Source organism: Dermacentor andersoni, chromosome 11, assembly GCF_023375885.2.
Source record: "Dermacentor andersoni chromosome 11, qqDerAnde1_hic_scaffold, whole genome shotgun sequence".
NCBI classification, from domain to species: Eukaryota; Metazoa; Arthropoda; class Arachnida; order Ixodida; family Ixodidae; genus Dermacentor; species Dermacentor andersoni.
Window position 1 is genome coordinate 86,680,719 of NC_092824.1, and position 17,048 is coordinate 86,697,766.

General features: G+C 47.0%; 1 protein-coding gene across 2 annotated transcripts in view; it reads right to left on the reverse strand.

The window, feature by feature from the left end:
• Nucleotides 1-1,433: 1,433 nt before the first annotated feature.
• Nucleotides 1,434-17,048, reverse strand: part of LOC126517622 (uncharacterized) — a 30,350-nt gene continuing 14,735 nt past the window's right edge. Inside the window, exons 5-9 of one of the 2 annotated variants that reach the window (XM_050167416.3) lie at nt 16,982-17,040; nt 12,913-12,996; nt 11,038-11,367; nt 9,757-9,924; nt 1,434-5,648 (exon numbers count right to left, since the gene is read on the reverse strand). In XM_050167416.3, coding sequence (XP_050023373.1) covers nt 5,484-5,648; nt 9,757-9,924; nt 11,038-11,367; nt 12,913-12,996; nt 16,982-17,040 — 806 coding nt within the window. In that variant the 3' untranslated portion in view covers nt 1,434-5,483. Of the gene's footprint in view, nt 5,649-9,756; nt 9,925-11,037; nt 11,389-12,912; nt 12,997-16,981; nt 17,041-17,048 lie in introns of both variants that reach the window. The other variant, XM_050167415.3, reaches the window with a different exon arrangement.

Here is a 17,048-nt window from a genome sequence, read left to right on the forward strand (position 1 = left end):
TTGCAGACGGCGTGTGCGCGCCCACCATAAATCGATCTCGCACATTATATCCACTTCAAATTTTGTGTCAGTACTCGTTTAAGATGCCTTCACTGGGTTAAACTCATTTTCTGCTAGCTAATACATTTCTAGATGACATGAATTCCTCATAGCTAAGTTCAACCTTTTGGTATGTTAGTAACATTAAAGGGGTACCGACACAAAACCTAACTCGAAATATCTGGTAGATTCCATTGTTAAGAGCTCATGCGCATCCTCTGTAAAGTATCAATGGAAATGCACCTTAGAATGCATTTGAATTTAATTTTGAAGTTTGTGTAGGTGACGAACGAGAAAGTGCATCAGCGCAGGTCCTATTAATAAACAGCAGTACATCACAAGTTTCGGTGATCGATACCAGTGCTGTGCAACATCATTGGCTTGTCTCGCAGTTCAGAAGACATTTTAGCACTGTTTGCATTGAGCATATTGCACTAATCTCAAACAAAGCGTATGTATGTGTGTGTGCAGACGAAGCATACGTGCAAACTGTTTTCTGTTTCCAGGCTATGAGGTTTATGGAGCCAAGCATCTCAGTAGCAAAGCTGGTGGCAACAACTTGCGACAATTTGTCCCACTACAATGTTCATATTCCCATTTTTTGTCGCGTCAGGGCTATTTTCGAAGGGAAATTGTAAATGTACAGAAGGCTAACAATTACGTTAACCTTCTTATGTCGCTACCAACACTCTGCACCAATTATGTCGCTACCAACACTTTGCACCAGCAGTCAGGTAGAATATGTAAGCTGAAGTATTAGCTTTGCATGCTCTCTGGTTACACACTGCGTCACCAAATGTCAGTACCAGCGTTTTGTGCCTGTGATGCGCCTCTCTGGTGATTCAGTAAACTGCACACGGTAAGAAGTTGGTGGGCACGCTAAAACTCTCCAATGCTAAGATCATACTGTGTAGTGTACTTCTGCCCACTAAAGCATTATGTTGGTGTAGGTTTATGTAGTTTGTATGTAGGTGTAGGTTATGTTGGCACAGGTTTCGCACAAGCTCGCAGACCAAACAGAAGCACAGATGCCATAGTAGACTGTGTGTGCCAGCGTGCTGTCACAGGATGGCACGCTCACGTGATCATTGCTGTTTACAAACATGCTCCTTATGTCACACGAGCTTCAAAATCGAAACCAAGACTGGTGGCAACATAAGAGCATAGAATTAAGCAATCATTGCATACTGGGGCAAATAAAATAAGCCTTTTCCCCATGGTTATTGGGTCAACAGCTACTGATTAAGGAGACAGAAAAAAAAAGAGCCTAAAAAATTTTTGTGTCGGTAATCAACCTTACAAAGAGATACAAAGTTAGGTACCACGACTACAGTTCACGTTACACGGACAGAAAATACCTGCACCACAGGGGGCAAGAAAAAGAGAGACACAAGTTTGGGAGTACTGGACTGTTTATTTCCTTGAAACGTAACATTGACTGATAATTATATACATTGAATGGATACAAATGAGTATACGTTGCACATAGCAGAGGAGGGTAAGGGGAGGGGGGATAAACACGACTAGCGGCGGCGAGAAAAGGTAAGAAAGTTACAAAGAAAAACAATAAACACACCTCTGGAAGAATATTTTGTTACTCAAGCAGTTTGCATGCTCGTTTCGAAGATCGATGCCCACCACAGCCCTCCAACACTGCATGTTATATGAGAGCACCGGAAAAAAAGTACCTAACGAGTCACGGAAAAGAACAACGGCACTGTAAATATGTTAGCGAGGGAGTGAAACACCAACCAACATGCGTCTGCACTTATGAAGAACTTTTCTGCAACTCGATACTTGGTAGCGTGCGACTTTACACATGTATGGCACTACTAAAAAACCCTGATTGGACCAAGCGTTGAACAGTTAGTACAAGGGTGGGGGTGGAGGGAGTACTTACTGCATGTACAAAGCAAGAGCATAAATGTACACCACGAGGGAAAGGGAGGATTCGTAGAGGAAGAGGGGTAGGTCATCCGCCAAAAAGCCACAAGCGTGCTTCTACTAGACAAGAGCCGAGAGAGAGAGATACAGTGCTAACCGTTATTGTGAAACGAGCTATGCGAGCTACTACACTGCTGCGGGCTGCCTATTTCCAGACACGGAATACTTGGCCGCGTCGATGACGAGGCAAGAAACGTAGGTTACATGGGCATTGCTAAAAAGCACGTCTCGATGATGCGACCCATCGCCTCGGCTGTCTGTTCCCGAGGAACAACGAACCGGGGAGGAGGTGCGTAAATGGATTATGTACAGTACGGTAACCAAAGCAGCATAGCTACAGGTTAATTACGCACCAAATGCATGCATTGCTTGTCATGTGCAACTCAAGACACAGCAAAACAACCAAGAAACAAGAAGCGAGGAGCATTGCGACAATGAAAATGTGATAAAACAGCCAACACAATATGAGAAAAACAGCTTTCAGGACCAAGGATGCTTCATCTTTCCACAATAAGAAAAACGCTAGGTATGAATGTGCAGATTTAAATCAAAGCACTGAACACGATAAAACACACTGTAATGATTCACCAGGCTTCATTCGCGACACTGGACGCAAAGAAAAGTAACAGAGGGCACATAAAACAATATTAAAAACACAGTGCCGCTGCTAATGACTGACCACGATCAAGTAAGGAAGTGCAACTGACACATACTCGACTTGGGAAACGACAAGAAATAGCAAGCGCGGGTGAAAAAGAAATCGTTTCAAAAACATTTGATTTTGGTCTATGCTACGCACACTGGAAGATTCAGCGTCAGACAAGATCAAAGAAGAAAAAAAAAAAAGGTAGAACAAGTGAGTGGGAGGGGGTGAGGCTGGGTGAGAACCCAGAACAGACACTGCGAGGTATCCTGTGTCTTACATCGCGCACCTTCCTGTCGGGATGCCTGCTAGAGCTACTACTCCCAACGCCGACACACACACACACACACATACAGGGCTCCATTACAAACAACAGACGAGTAGTGACCAGAGCCCCTACAGACGCACACAGCACTCGCGCACACACGCGCACCGTTAACTCATCACAGCGGCAAAACGATGCAAAAACGACACACACACACAAGCAAACACGAAAACATGAAAATAAAGGAACCACTGTCACTGCCGCGGTAAATCGTCGGCAACAGAACCACAATCCATCGTTATCTCGTCGCCCTTTTTGTACGCACCACAAGAACAAAAAACAAAAAAACTAACCAAGAATATGAACTCACAAACAAAGGTTAGGATCTCTACAAATGCGAGGAAAGGGAAAGAGGTGCAAAAGAGAAAACACGTTGCTTATGAGAAAGGAGCACAACTTGCTATGCTGACCCCTGGAAATTGCGAAAACAGCGAAGAAAGGACGCAACAGTTATCCAAGAGCCTCTATGTGAGACAACAAACAAAATGCAAAAAACGACAGTTAAGGGACCAGCTACAGTAACAACACCGACAAAATACGCTGCAATGGCCTGGCTTTGCGGCCTTGTTTTTGTGTTGCTAACTGCTCTTAGTGGTGAGAGGAACAACCCCTCTAATGGAAAAATGCGCGCGCTGACGAAATGCTTCTATGCTACGACTCTTGTACGAAGAAAAAAAAATAACAACACCATCATGCGCGCGTGAGAGACAGAAAAAAAAAAAGGAGAGAGCATCACCTCCGCCAATTTCTCCTTCCTTACAGGTAGCAAGGCTACAATGTTGAGGGTTTCTGCAAAAAGCAGTGCATAAAATGCCAGAAAAGCGGGGGTCTGTTGCGTCCGCGAGGGAAGAAGAGGTTTTTGCAACAACGCCTCACCTGGAAACTCCAAAAACGATTCCCCCTCTCTCTCGCTGTTGGTGCTCTATACACGACGAACAAAAGAGTGTGCACGACAACGCGCCAGTCTTCGCCCGGTACCTCGGCGATGTGGCACGCTGAAACCTAACAGTCCAAAAGAAAAGCGAGAGAGAGAAGACGTGAAAACGGCAGGACTGCCTCTGGAAGTGTCATCTGCATAGGTTCGTCCAACGCTGCCGCTCCTGTTCTCCGTGTGAGAAAAAACACTTTGATGGCTAGTTTTGCAGAAAAAGGAGGCTCTCCACAACGTTCTCTCGTGCCGGTGCATTTTGCACGCTTCGTCCCACCTTCACCCTTTCATTTCTTGTTTCTTTTAAATCCAGCTCCCTCTCCCCTCGACGAGGGAAATAAATAGAATCCTCTATGGCGCTCGCACAAGGTTGTGACGCGCTCGCCACTACGAAGATAACACTGAGGGGTTGTCGACAGAGATGGGGCTTCACTGGGCCGGGAGCAGGTTAAAGCGAGAGAGCCACGCGACGTAGAAGGGCAATGGGGGAGAGGGACTTCTCGGGGCAAGCGATTAAAGCAAAAGCCCCCAAGACCTCAACCAACGAACGCCAGGAAAAGCTAGGCAACAGGGCATGCTTTCCCTCCCAGTGCTTTCTTTGCGAAAAATGGGAAATTGCTGCCGTCAGGCTGCCAATGCTGCCTGGCAGGTGGAAGCGCATCCGCCCGTCGACGACGTCTCTTACTTCTCATGTTGCGTCAGTTTTGCAACGCAAATGCTTCGCGACAACTACAATGACGCTGAATGCGCCATGCGGCGCGTGGCCTCTCTCCATGCATTTTGTTTTTAGCATGTGTGTATATAAAGTTCCTTCCGGCAGGAAAATGGGGAGTTGCCTGCGAGCTCGCAGAAAAAGGGGGGTGGGGGGTAGCCGGAGGCGGAAGAGCATTGTTTTCATCTTTGTTCTGTCGTCATTGGCGTCGACAACAAATTCCGTCGACACCAGTGCGTTGCGCCCCTCCCGGTGACCTGCCCGCCACCACAAGACCCGCTAGGACCGTGACCTGCCCTGCTACGAACCCAGTTCCCCCTCCAACACACCCTAGTTCCCGCCTTGCTGAGAAATGCCGGAGGCAACAGGCGTGCTCGAAATACGCGGTGAATATCAGAAGATAACTGCGTATCAACAAGGCACGCTTAATGTTGAAAAACGGAACGTAAGTGTGGGCAGGAACGCTAATGAGAGAAGCGTGGACGAGACAGAAACCAACAACTCAGCCACGGAGTGGCAAGCCTTGCCATCCGGACAATGCAACACCATTGGCAAGCAACTAAGGCAGAAGCGAACAGAGTGGCAGGGTCTCAACACGACAGACAGGATAAGGAAGTTCCCTCAGAGAACAGCCTGGATTAAAGCTGCTTCGTTTTTCTTCTTTCCCAAGGCAAATCGGACCAATGCTCGCAGGAACCGAAAAGATCATAAAATAAATTCGGAACCGAAACTAACTTGCGTTGCTCAGATTTTGCTCGTCGTCTCCTGGTCGAAATGGAACTCCTCAGCAGAGCTGCCATTTGCCACAGCCGGGTGTGCTGAGGCCGGTGGCGTTGTTGGAGGGGGCGATAGAGAGGAGGCGCGGGGCTTGAGGGGGGGAGGTGGGCGGGCCTTAAGTGCCCACCTTCATCTTCTTGTAGCGGAAGTATGAGTCGGCATAGTGGCCACCGAGCGCCTGCGAGTGCTGGCCAATGTAGCCGTGCTCGGGTGATGGCTCGGGCGACGGCATCAGCTGGTGCACCTTGCGCTTACGGTCTGATGGGGACATATCGGATTCCTGGACAAACAAGACAGTAGCAAGATGTCATTTACACGTACTGACACATATTTTCGGACTTGTACAAACTTTGCCACAAATTTATTTTTTTTTCACATAAAAGAATTACACTTGGCAAGTATGATGGGTGTGAAACTATTACTATGGGTGCACGAGAATACTTGAACACAGTTTAGAGAACATCCGTGTACAGTCGCCGACCGGTTTTCCGGATCCCAAAAATTCGGACATGCCCGATTATTCGGTCAGCTTCGCAGCACCGCCATTCTCCCCATAGACCATAATGTATAACAACTGCCGAAAGTTCGGACACCTTGCAAACTCTCGTCTCATTTTTCGGACACTCCTTGAGCCAACTAGATCGAGGGCATCATGCACCGACTCTGACCGGCGCTTAGTTCGACTTGCAGAACGCCATTTTTGTTTTGAACGGAGCCTCCTTGCTGTCCCACGAAGTGGCGCTACTGGAGATCCCCGCTCATCATCATCGTTTCTGCCTGGTTCGATAGAGTGGCCGTACAGCAGTTCCGGTATCAGCTTAGTAAGCCATGTCAAGACAATCCAGCAGCTGATTCGTTTCTTTCGCACGCGACGCTGCGAGCAGGCCACGTTTTTCTTTTGTGCGGCTGGTGTCGGCCCGGTGGTGTTTGCTTTGTGTGCTGTGTCGAGGTTTCGGTGATCCAACGCGGCGTACGGAAATATCGCGTCAAGTGTCTAATTGCGCCGACAGTGCCCGCGCAGACTGCGCTGGGGAATACCGGCAAGCGGGTGCCGGGAGGCCTAAGATTTGTCGCCTTCCGATGTGCTCCCTACTGACGCGGAAAATGTTCTGCCGAAACCTGCGCAGTGGTTGCATTGCGATTCCGGACACCGTCTCATTTGACAGTTTCACAGGTGCTGACACTGCTGTACTGACATGCGCAGAACTCGACGACGGAGAGATCATTCGTCAGGTTTCTGCTGCACCGCCGGACGATGACTCCGAGTCGGAAGATGACGCACCATGTGCTACGCTGCCGTCGCATGCGGAGCGTGCACAAGCAGTGACTGTGCTTTCAGCCGTCTATAGTGACCGTACGATCCTCTCCGAGATTCAGGCTTATCTGATTGCGCGTAAACGGAACAGCGTGCAACGGCGCACTCACGATTACTTCAAGCCTACTGCCGAGCCCGAATAAGTGCGTGGAAATAAAGGATTTCATTTTTTTTTTCTTAATCCGCTTTTTCGGACACCTGTTTATTCGGACATTTCCACAGTTCCCGTGAGGTCCGAATAAACGGTCGGCGACTGTATTAGATTTAGGTGCACATTAAAGAAACCCAGGTGGTCGAAATTTCCGGAGTCCCCCACGGCATGCCTCATAATCAGAAAGTGGTTTGGGCATGTTAAACCCCATAATTAAAAATTTTTTTTCAAGTACAGTCTAGCCTCGTTACAATGGACCCGCGTACAACAGAGCGTCGGACACAAAGGACCATATTTCAACCTTACTTTGCTCTGCCTATTTTATTAATGCAACAAAGTTCACTTTTAACGGGCCGTGCTACAGCGGACGAAATTAGCGACAATTTTTTTCAGGATCGGGTGTATAAAATGGACTTTTGCCACGTCGACACGGGCCGACAACTGACTTGCGAGGGGCAGTCGACGATCGCGGCTCGATATTGCGCGCACGAGGGAGGAAGGTGGGGTGGAGGCAAGGGAGATGGGGTGGGGGGTCTACTCTGGCAGCTGCTGCTTATGGCGCGCGGCCGTGCGGGCGCCATATCTTGAAAGCGATCTGCGATGTGGACAAAGCGCGCTCAGTGCCGGTAGCTTCGTGTACGCTGTGTTTTTCGGCGTTTAGTTTGTGTTGAAGCGAGAGATAGCACGAAGGTCAATCGCTCGCTTCTGCTACCGCGCTTCCCCAATCCCTTTTGACAGCAACTTTCCGCGGTCATCGAGCGAGATGTGTTCATGCTTACCTGTGCGTGCGTGACACAGTGCTTGTTAATTTAGTTAGTATGCGAATGTTTACAACTTTATATGGCCGATAAAACTACTACCTTACTTCGCATAGCTGTCTACTAATTTGCTATCGCAATCGATGCTTTGCCTCTCGGGTGAAACTGCAACTTATTTTTGTTTGTTTTTTCACTTTGGATGTTTGTCACTTGCTCTATGCCAAAAACGTTACACATTGCAATTAAAGTTTAGGAAGTGAGGCGTTTCGGATATTACGGACTTTGGATAAAACGGACATTTCTTGTCTGATTATCAGGGTCCGCTGTAATGAGAGTCGACTGTATGCGAATATGAATCGAATAGTGAATGTCCAAATACGTCAGTTTGCAAATAGAATCTCCCGAGTCAAATATCTGCCATTAGATTTTTTGAATAATCAGTATATTAGGTAAAGGACCTAGTGTGGTCGGTGCGTTGAAGTGTGAAGCCTTCTCATGGCGTGTGGTCTGTCGACAGAAGGTACACTGGTCAGCAGGACTGATATAAACGATAATGTGACACAGACAGAGGAAACAGCGACAAAAGTAGCATGTATTTCGGAAAACACAAGAGCACGTGCGAAGACTGAACTGATTAGCTGCCAGAAGCCACGCAGGTTGCATTGGATACGTTTGCTCTTACACCCATATTCACTTAGTTCGGAATTTTCTGTGCAAGAGCGAATACAGTACACAAGCTTGGTATATGTCCCTGTGGTATGGTTGCCCATGGACCCGAACACCAGTTTAACAGCTGTAAGTGTGACCTGCACAGGCGACGAGGCCTAATTGGTGCGGCTCCTTCACGCATCACTGACTAAATGTAACGGTTTGGTGCCGAATGACGCAGATCTATTGGCAGCAGCCACACAATACTTGGAAAGCTGACAAACTGCCTCACCAACGATAGCGAGTCAACAAGGATGGAAGCAACATTGTTCATGACTGCCATCCTTGTGACACACTGTATAGCGGGCAACGGTTCCCAATGCCATTCATAGATGCATAACGATATCTTTTTGTAGGCTTGAGCAACCTGTGACAAATTTACACGGCGTTTGCAAAAGTGTCGTGCAACTAGTGTGTCGAACGCCTGGCTGCAGACATTGTGGGCTGATGAGTTGATGAACACGGAAGGGGGGCTCCGGATTTCAGAGCATTTGACAGGCAGCAAACGACACCGAGCCCAAGAATTAAAAAAATGTTGCTCTTTCACATCAGCACAACTGAGTTCGTCATGCACGATCGCTATGTACAAGGTAGTGAGAGAGCCCCATGAGTCACGGATCCATGTTTTCGTCTGTCGAGCAGATTGACCTTCATGAGCTGGCGATAACCAGCAAAACAACCCTAGCTGAAAAGCTAGAAAGACTCTTCTGTATTTTGGAGGAAAACCAGAAAGAAAGACATTCCCTGCAATAAAAGATTGCCATAAAACACAGCTCCACTATTAAACTGAAAATCTCGTAATATTCAGTATAACAAAACTTCACAACTTCGTCAGCTTCAGAGGGAAACAAGTACTTGATTCTATTTAACGGACATTCTATTGGGAGGGAGGGGGAATATTTTTTGTGCCTTCATATAGGACTGAGGGCTGGCATATTAATTTGCCGTTCCCATTATTACGAGTAGCCCATACCGTTGGTCTGAATTCCCAGGCACCTAAATTACCGGTACCTTGCAACATTCTCGTTTTTCAAGGCTAGTAAACTCCCGAGCACATGCGCAGCACCATGTTTTCTTGCACAATATTTATAAGCATAAATCTATGTTCAAAATTTTTTGATATTCAATATTTGTTCCTTTCATAATGACGGACTATGTTTTAGTTTGAGTTCGCAAATTCGAGCAATGAGAAAAGCCTTCATTGATGAACTGCCTGCTGCGTGTAGAATGCAGTATAGGATTTTCTTGGCAGTCTAAGTGAAAGCGAACATTACAATTCCCCAATGACGTGTTGATCCAGTTTAACTACACTGATGGGCTTTCCTTGCATGTGGTTAGGTTAATAATGGCCTCTGTGCACGGGGATTGTAGCAGGGTACGTACTTTCACTAGCAGTGCAAAGTCAACAGAATCTGTATGCTGTACGGCTGGACTTGGCAGGTTATGCAAGCCTCACCTGCTTGTCATAGGAGGACCCCTGCTGCATGATGGGTTGACCCGACTGCTCCTGAGACTGCTGTCCTCCCGCCGCCCACGCCGACTGCCAGCTGCAAGATGCCCCCGGGGGGCTCTGCTGGTCGCGGCTCTCGCTCGACATGTTGATGGCTTCGTTGTTGGCCTCGACCTGCACCACACCAATGCGCGAGGGACAGATAAATTGCAAGCTTGCATGGCGGTTGTTCAATACGAGCCAGGAGCAGTTTACGAGATGCCAGACGAACAAATCGATGCATGAACAGGAAAAAAGTAAATAGGAACACAACACAGATGAATCCCATAATAATGAAGTACCGTGTTACATTGAAATACATTTTTTTTGTATCAGACATTTGTTATAATCATAAATTAGTTACATGCTCGCATCTGAGACAAAATTCACTATGTTATATATGGGTTCGTTATGTTTATGTTTCACTGTACTTGGACAAAATTATTATATAAACAAAAACAGTATGTGCCTCATCAGGAAACGCACTCAAAAACTTCTCTTGTGTAAGTTGAAGTGAATTCTGGGGTTTTATGTGCCAAAACCATGATTTGATTATGAGGCACGCCGTAGTGGGGGACTCTAGATGAATTTTGACCACTAGGGGACCTTTAACGTGCCCCAAATCCACGGGACATGGGCGTTTTTGCATTCCGCACCCCATCGAGATGTGGCTGCTGCGGCCGGGATTTGACCCAGCGACCTCATGCTAAGCAACGCAACACCATAGCCGCTAAGCCACCGCAAGCGGGTGCCTGTTCTGTAAGTGCCATGGCCATCGCAACAGTGACCGTCTCTACATCATGCCAGCTGGCATAATAAATTGTTGGTCCAGTTGATCCTGAACGGTATCTGTCTAAATGCTGATGCTGCATGCAATCATGGAAGCAGAAGATAGCATCCGAGCCACCTCAATTTGTATTCTTGGGCTGCCCAGAATGTTCCCCCGAGATGCTGCTTTCAGCCGACCAGCAGTGGTGTACACTTGTCTTGGGCAGTCATTGGCAGTTCAATACAAAAAAATTTGAACATAGTCCGAAGCTACAAAAGTCATATGGATCGATCCGGAAAGAAAGCTTCAAGAGGAAGCAAAATTTATACTGATCTAGGGATTGGAACACGGCACCAAAGCCTTTTCGGGGCATGACACATCCAGATGTGCAGCTACACAGACAGACAGAATAAGAGACAACAGACGTTCGCAACTGTTCAGGGTAGCTGAACAATGCAACGCATGCACAAAACACGCACCTGCTGCTGCTGCTGTTGCTGCTGCTGCTGCGGCTGGGGCGGGTACGTTCCCTGGCGCTGCTGCTGCTGGCAGGCGCCTGCCTCAAAGGCCCAGCTGGGGTGCTTACTAGAATTATCCATGGTGGAATAATTAAGTGGACACTGGGGCTGGTAGACGGGCTCGCCCTTGCGCTTGTGGCGCTCCTCGGGCGAGCCGCCGTCTTCCGCCGCCTGCTTGGCCTTCTCCTCCCCGCTGCCACTGCTGCTGCTCGAGGCTGCCGAGCCGGGCTGCTGGCCCTCGTATTGGCCGGCCTCGGACGGGGGCGCCGGCAGGCCAAGCGCCATCTGGCCCTGCATCAACACAGCATGGGGCTGTGGGCGTGACACGCTCCTTTTAAAGCTGCTCCTTTCAGATCAGATTTATGCCACTCAGCTGCAAAGGCCAACTGCCACGAGATGGAACGCTGAGGAGATGGATGAACATTCTCTTCAGTTGCAAAACGGCACGAAATACAACACACAGATACGAAAAGGTGTTCTGTGTAAGGCACTACTCAGGCCGCTTTACATGTAAAAAAGACCAATGAGGTCTGAGCGAAGAAAGGAGAATGACGAGGGGTTCGTAGAGGTCGAGCTATGAGGAATAGATAGATCATGTCGTGAAGAATGAAGGTGCGATGGACCAGAAGAGGTGTCTACCACACAAAGTGGAGGCAGTAGTGTGATGAGCAGAGTTATGGATCAAGATGTGAGTGAAAGCTCAAGATTATTCAGCAGCATGCTTAAAGGCTAAAGCCATGAATGAGGGAAGCTGCTAGGAAAGTCTCATGCGCAAAAGTTCCATGGAGACTCGTATGCCACTTTATAACGTAGAGAAATGAGATGAACGTTGTCTCCATGGAGGAGGAAGAAGATGAAGAAGGCACATGACGAGACATTCTCTGGTAGTCAAAGCATATTGGAAGACTGCAGCAAAACTTGAAAAGAAACACATTGCACATTGAAATTATATGCCCTGCAAAAATGGGAGCTCTGCACAATATTCCACTAGCACATGAAAAAGTTTACCAATATATGCCAGATTGGTTGGTGGAAAAAAAAAAATACTTCAGAGAGGGCTTAATAGCCTGCATTGCACCCACGGCCTCCGGAGTTCCTCGCACACCTCAGCTGAAAGTCATCATGACACAGCTATTTATATTCCTCAACTTAGAGAATGTCAATTTTTACAAAGGTGCATATGCACAATTATTCATACGTGACCTTTAGAGTCATAAGAACGATTATTTGCACTGTTTGTCAAACTACATAAACAACAAACAAAATGTTTCCATAGTGGTTCCTATGCCAGCTTTCATTGAGGAAAGAGCACTCATGCCATAAGAAAAGCTTTTGTGAGCACCCACACCTTTCAACAGTCAAACAGGAATCGTAGACTTCACTTAGTGGCTTAGCCGGTGCACTTTCTTTCTGCTTAGTGAAAGACCGAAAGCGCTCCTCACTATACACACTCACTGCAATTTGGAAGACTTCACACGACTCTTGTGAGATTCACTTCTTTATTTTCTTTCTTTCTCTCTACCCCTTTCCTTATTTCTTGTACTGGACAGCCAGAAAGAAGTGGCAGAACCACTGCATACCACTGCACGACGGGAATAGCCAATCATCTGCTGATCATGTATGGACGATCAAAGGCAAAGGGAAACTTTAGTCAAGCACTTTGATACTCCCTTTCAGAGCAGCATGAATGCTTTTTTTGCAGAACAAGAATCCCTGTTCACACACAGTCATCGTGCATCATTCCCCCTGTTCCGTGCTCCTACTCCTGTCTTACAAATGGAAACCAGTAAGTATCTCAAAGAGTAGCCAGGGAAGCATGACCGCCACGCCACCTACCAGGGCCTGTTGAGTGCAAATCTGCTGGTTGAAGAAGTTCTGAAGTGCTATGAGTGCGTGGTTACTCGCCGCAGTCGTCGAAACCTGCAAGACAACACAAGCAATGCCTTACAAACCCACAGAACTTTAAATACAGTCTGTTCCACTTACAAAATACTAGTAGACATCGAAATTAGCTGTGGCATGTGATCTCACACAAGCTGTTAAGAATATAATAATGCACTGCCCAGATTATAGTTATGTACTGTACAAGGTAACGAGGCAGTACCAGTGATGGCTGCGACACATTATCAGACACTTATACAGTTAAACCTCCATATAACGAACTTCAATATAACAAAATTGTCGATATAACAATGTATTTAACTTTTCATAACCTCTTGTGCATAGAACACCATGTATTTAAAACCTCAATATAACGAAATTTCGCTTCCGCCGCAAAGGAATGCAGAGACAATAAATGGAAACTTCCGCGGACACAGATGGCCAAACGACTGAATTACAAACGGATTCTTGGAAACGCACCTCTCAAATCACGCATGGCATGACAAGAGCGACTGCCCAAGTGGAGCCGCATCATGTAGGTGCGAGTGAAAGAGTGCGAGGATGTGACAAGAAAGATGGTGGCTTCATGAGTGCCACCTTCCTCCACAAGCAGAGGGAAAGAGGGGGAGGGGAGCGAGCTCGCAGTAACGCAATCAAGAGCGCGCGAGGGTCGTGGGGGGGTGGGGGGGCAAGTTGGCGTGCCCGCATTTCTGCTGCTCAGCTGTGGCTGCGCATGACTAAGCGCAGCTAATCGCACATGCAGCCACGCAAGCTGCTTTAGACGTAATCTACTGCATGTGCAAAGAGTGGGCTTGCTGAGACATCATGTAAGCCGTCTTCTCATGTGTTTAGTATTGGAGTATGCATAATCTCGAGTTTCGGTGACTCACTCGAGCGAGAACCAGACGAAGCATTCGAGTCGTCCCAGTGCAGGCAATGCTATCAGCCACGGCGGCAGAGTGCACGCGAAAGGGTGGCTGGCTTTGCTTAATTCGTACCACGAATGTGAAGATGTTGTCGACGTGGCATGACACCGTATCATTCTTCGCCGTCTCCCAAATTCATTTCAACATGAATCGTTTTCTTGTTCAAACTTGCTTTTTGCGATTGCCCGATAATTTGGCAAATTCTGCGGCCCCTTTGCGTTCAAGAAAAATCGATCGGCGATTGTACTTATTTGCATAAAAGGTCAAATTTTAGTACAACAAAATTTCCATTTAACGAAGCAAATTGCCGATTTTACCTACTTCGTTATACTGAGGTTTAACTGTATACACTCGTATACTTTACAGAAAACCTGCGATGACGTAAATATGACTTTATGTTCTTGTGATTACCACATGAGCAATGTGATGCCGTAACACTTGTACACAAACCTGTGTAGCTAATTATAGTCCTAATTAACACCCACAAAACCTCTTTCTGACGAATGTGCAGCAACCTGAGAAGCTAGTTTGTATCATGACCACCAGCTCGGGAAGGGGGGGGGGGGGGGGGGGGGGGGCACGAAGACTACGACAACTACTCCTGCTACCGTCATTTTCAGTCAGGGTAGAGTCTATTAAAGCTATCACTGTGAAAGCTGCAAATAAAAGCCCCAGCATCAAAGGTCGGCAGATACCTGGCTGGTTGGGGACAACTGAATTAGAGAAGAGAAACCCTGACCCAAATTGATTTTAAAAACCTGACATTTCATAGACCGACTGACTCCTTCTTCAAGGGCGAGATGGCGTGAGGCATAGCAGTGCTTATACTATGCGTTTTTGGTGCTTTCAAAGGTGCGCAGACACTTTTCGTAGACCTCGACAGTAAACAGCAGGAAGTGTTCCTGACAAACGATTGACGTTCCCAGGCATCTTCTGGATGTGCCAGGATTCCTAAAGGAGCCACAGCCGGTGGTTGTTTTCTCTCATCAAGACGACAAGCGCCATCGGGGATAATCTGGTGGTCAAACCTCTCGCAGTGTTCTGATACAGCACTGCATTCTTCATCTGATTGGCAAAGGTCATCTGATTGGCAAAGGCCCAGCACCGTGGTGCATCAACTGTGGATGCTACATGAAGTTTTCCTATAGTGTTACGCAGAAGTTTCATGACCAAATGAAAAGTATTGAAGGACCGTCCTACTATGACTCCACAGCGAATGCTGCTCGAGAGAGCAGAGTACGAAGATGACATGATGCCCTTTGCTCATCGCCCGTCAATCTCGTCTCCATTTTTCTGCTGTGCAATAAAGAACTAAAAAGCATAACTCCTTGCGTCCTCTCTTCTCGAATGCACCTCTGCTTGCTTCGTTCCTTTCTTATTTACGCTTTCTGGAGAAAATGGAAGAGATAGCGCCCGGCTTCAGGCACTGCCTTTTCGCTGACATCCTTGCTATATCCTTTTGAACTCCTTGCTACTCTTGTTTCCAGTTGCCAATTTTGCACGAAAAGTGCTGTACAATTAGGGAAAAACCAGACGAGGTAACGGGTGACATTCACATTGCTTATGGGTTTAATGGTTATTGCAGGGTTTGATGATGGACGATGTTTCGCATGATTTTATTTTCCACCTTATCTAACCCATATCACGGTTATATAGTTCTGAGCATCTACCAGCGTCGCGGCGAGCCATCATTTGAGGAAATAATGAAGCAAAAGGAAAAGATAAACACAACTGTTGTTTTCTTCGGCTGCATATAGACCAGCTCACTATGAACTGAATCCCTTTTCTGGTCCTTGGATCAGTCTAAACAAAGGAGGTTGAACTAACAAAGCAACAGCGATGCGTGTGCCCGTTGCAATAGATGGTGACCGCTGAATGCACCTAGAGTTAATCGCGCCGGCACCGAATTGATGAGAAAACTGAGCTTCACACCCCAGCAGATGCTGATGACTACTGCCATACAAAAGGAGCGAAAAAGGCAGCAAAACGTTAACCGCCGAATAGCTGTTACGTCTCAAGATTGATTTGGTGGCGCTTTAGGAATGTGTGAGGAGTGGTGATGTAGGCGAGGGAGGGGGGATGCCGCTTAATTTCGAGAAGCGGGGGGGCTGGGTACGTGCCTAGCCCACGGTGATAACATTCCCACAAATCTACCAGGTTAAAGAGTACAAAGAGTAGAATATGAAGAGCCTGTGGTAATGTGATCAAGCACACGCTAGGGGGCTCCTTCCTGCTCCTCTTAAGCTGGATGGAAAAGGAGGGCACGCACCGGTCGGCCTTTTCCGCTTTGGTCTAGACTCCCAATGCATCTTTCCTCATCATTTTTACAGCACGCATCATTACTGTAGCTAGCGGCCCATCGAACCTTCACCTTTCGCTTGGGTTTGTCCAAAAAGCAGTCCATGGAAGTAAGAACTTTTGTTTGCGATAACCGTTGCGTGGTTTTGGGGGGTTTGAATTCACAGGATTTTTTCTCTATTCAATTGTGTAGGACTTTGCCGGGACCAACAGAACTGTCCAAGTTATCAGAAATGTCACTGTATCTCTTAAGCTAATTCCTGGTTCCTCTTGACTAAATCTCCCTTCCTTAAAACGTATTGTCAGGCTGGTTGATTTGATATGACTTGCAAACGACACCACAGAACATAACGGACAAAGGGATACAGCAAGACAATCGCAAGGCTCTTTCCTTTTCTATTACTGTAATTGATTGCCAATTATCTGTTTCACGCATTATATGGCCTGCGCAACACCAATTCCTTTTCCTTATCCTTAACAAGAATACCATGCACCTGCTCTCATCTCTGAGCCACGCTGCCATCTCTGCACCTCTTAACGTTGTTCGTATTTTCCATTTCATCACTACTTGTGTAGTACTTGTGCATTGCTACTTTCACATTACCTTTCTTCATCTTTGTTATTAAGTTTTGGGCCCGCAGTTTAGTGCCCACATGTAGCAAGACAGATTGTGATAATCCTTTGCATGGTGTTAAATATGGGGCCACCAAAGCAATGACACTTTTTGCAGTTGTCAAAAAATAGTGGCCAGCTCCAGTACTATACTTCCAAGCTCTTCTCCAGACGCAAAAGGTACTTACCTGAGACGCGTTCTTCCCTTTGCCCTTGAGGTTGATGGCCTTCTGGAACGTCTTTGCCACTAAAGTG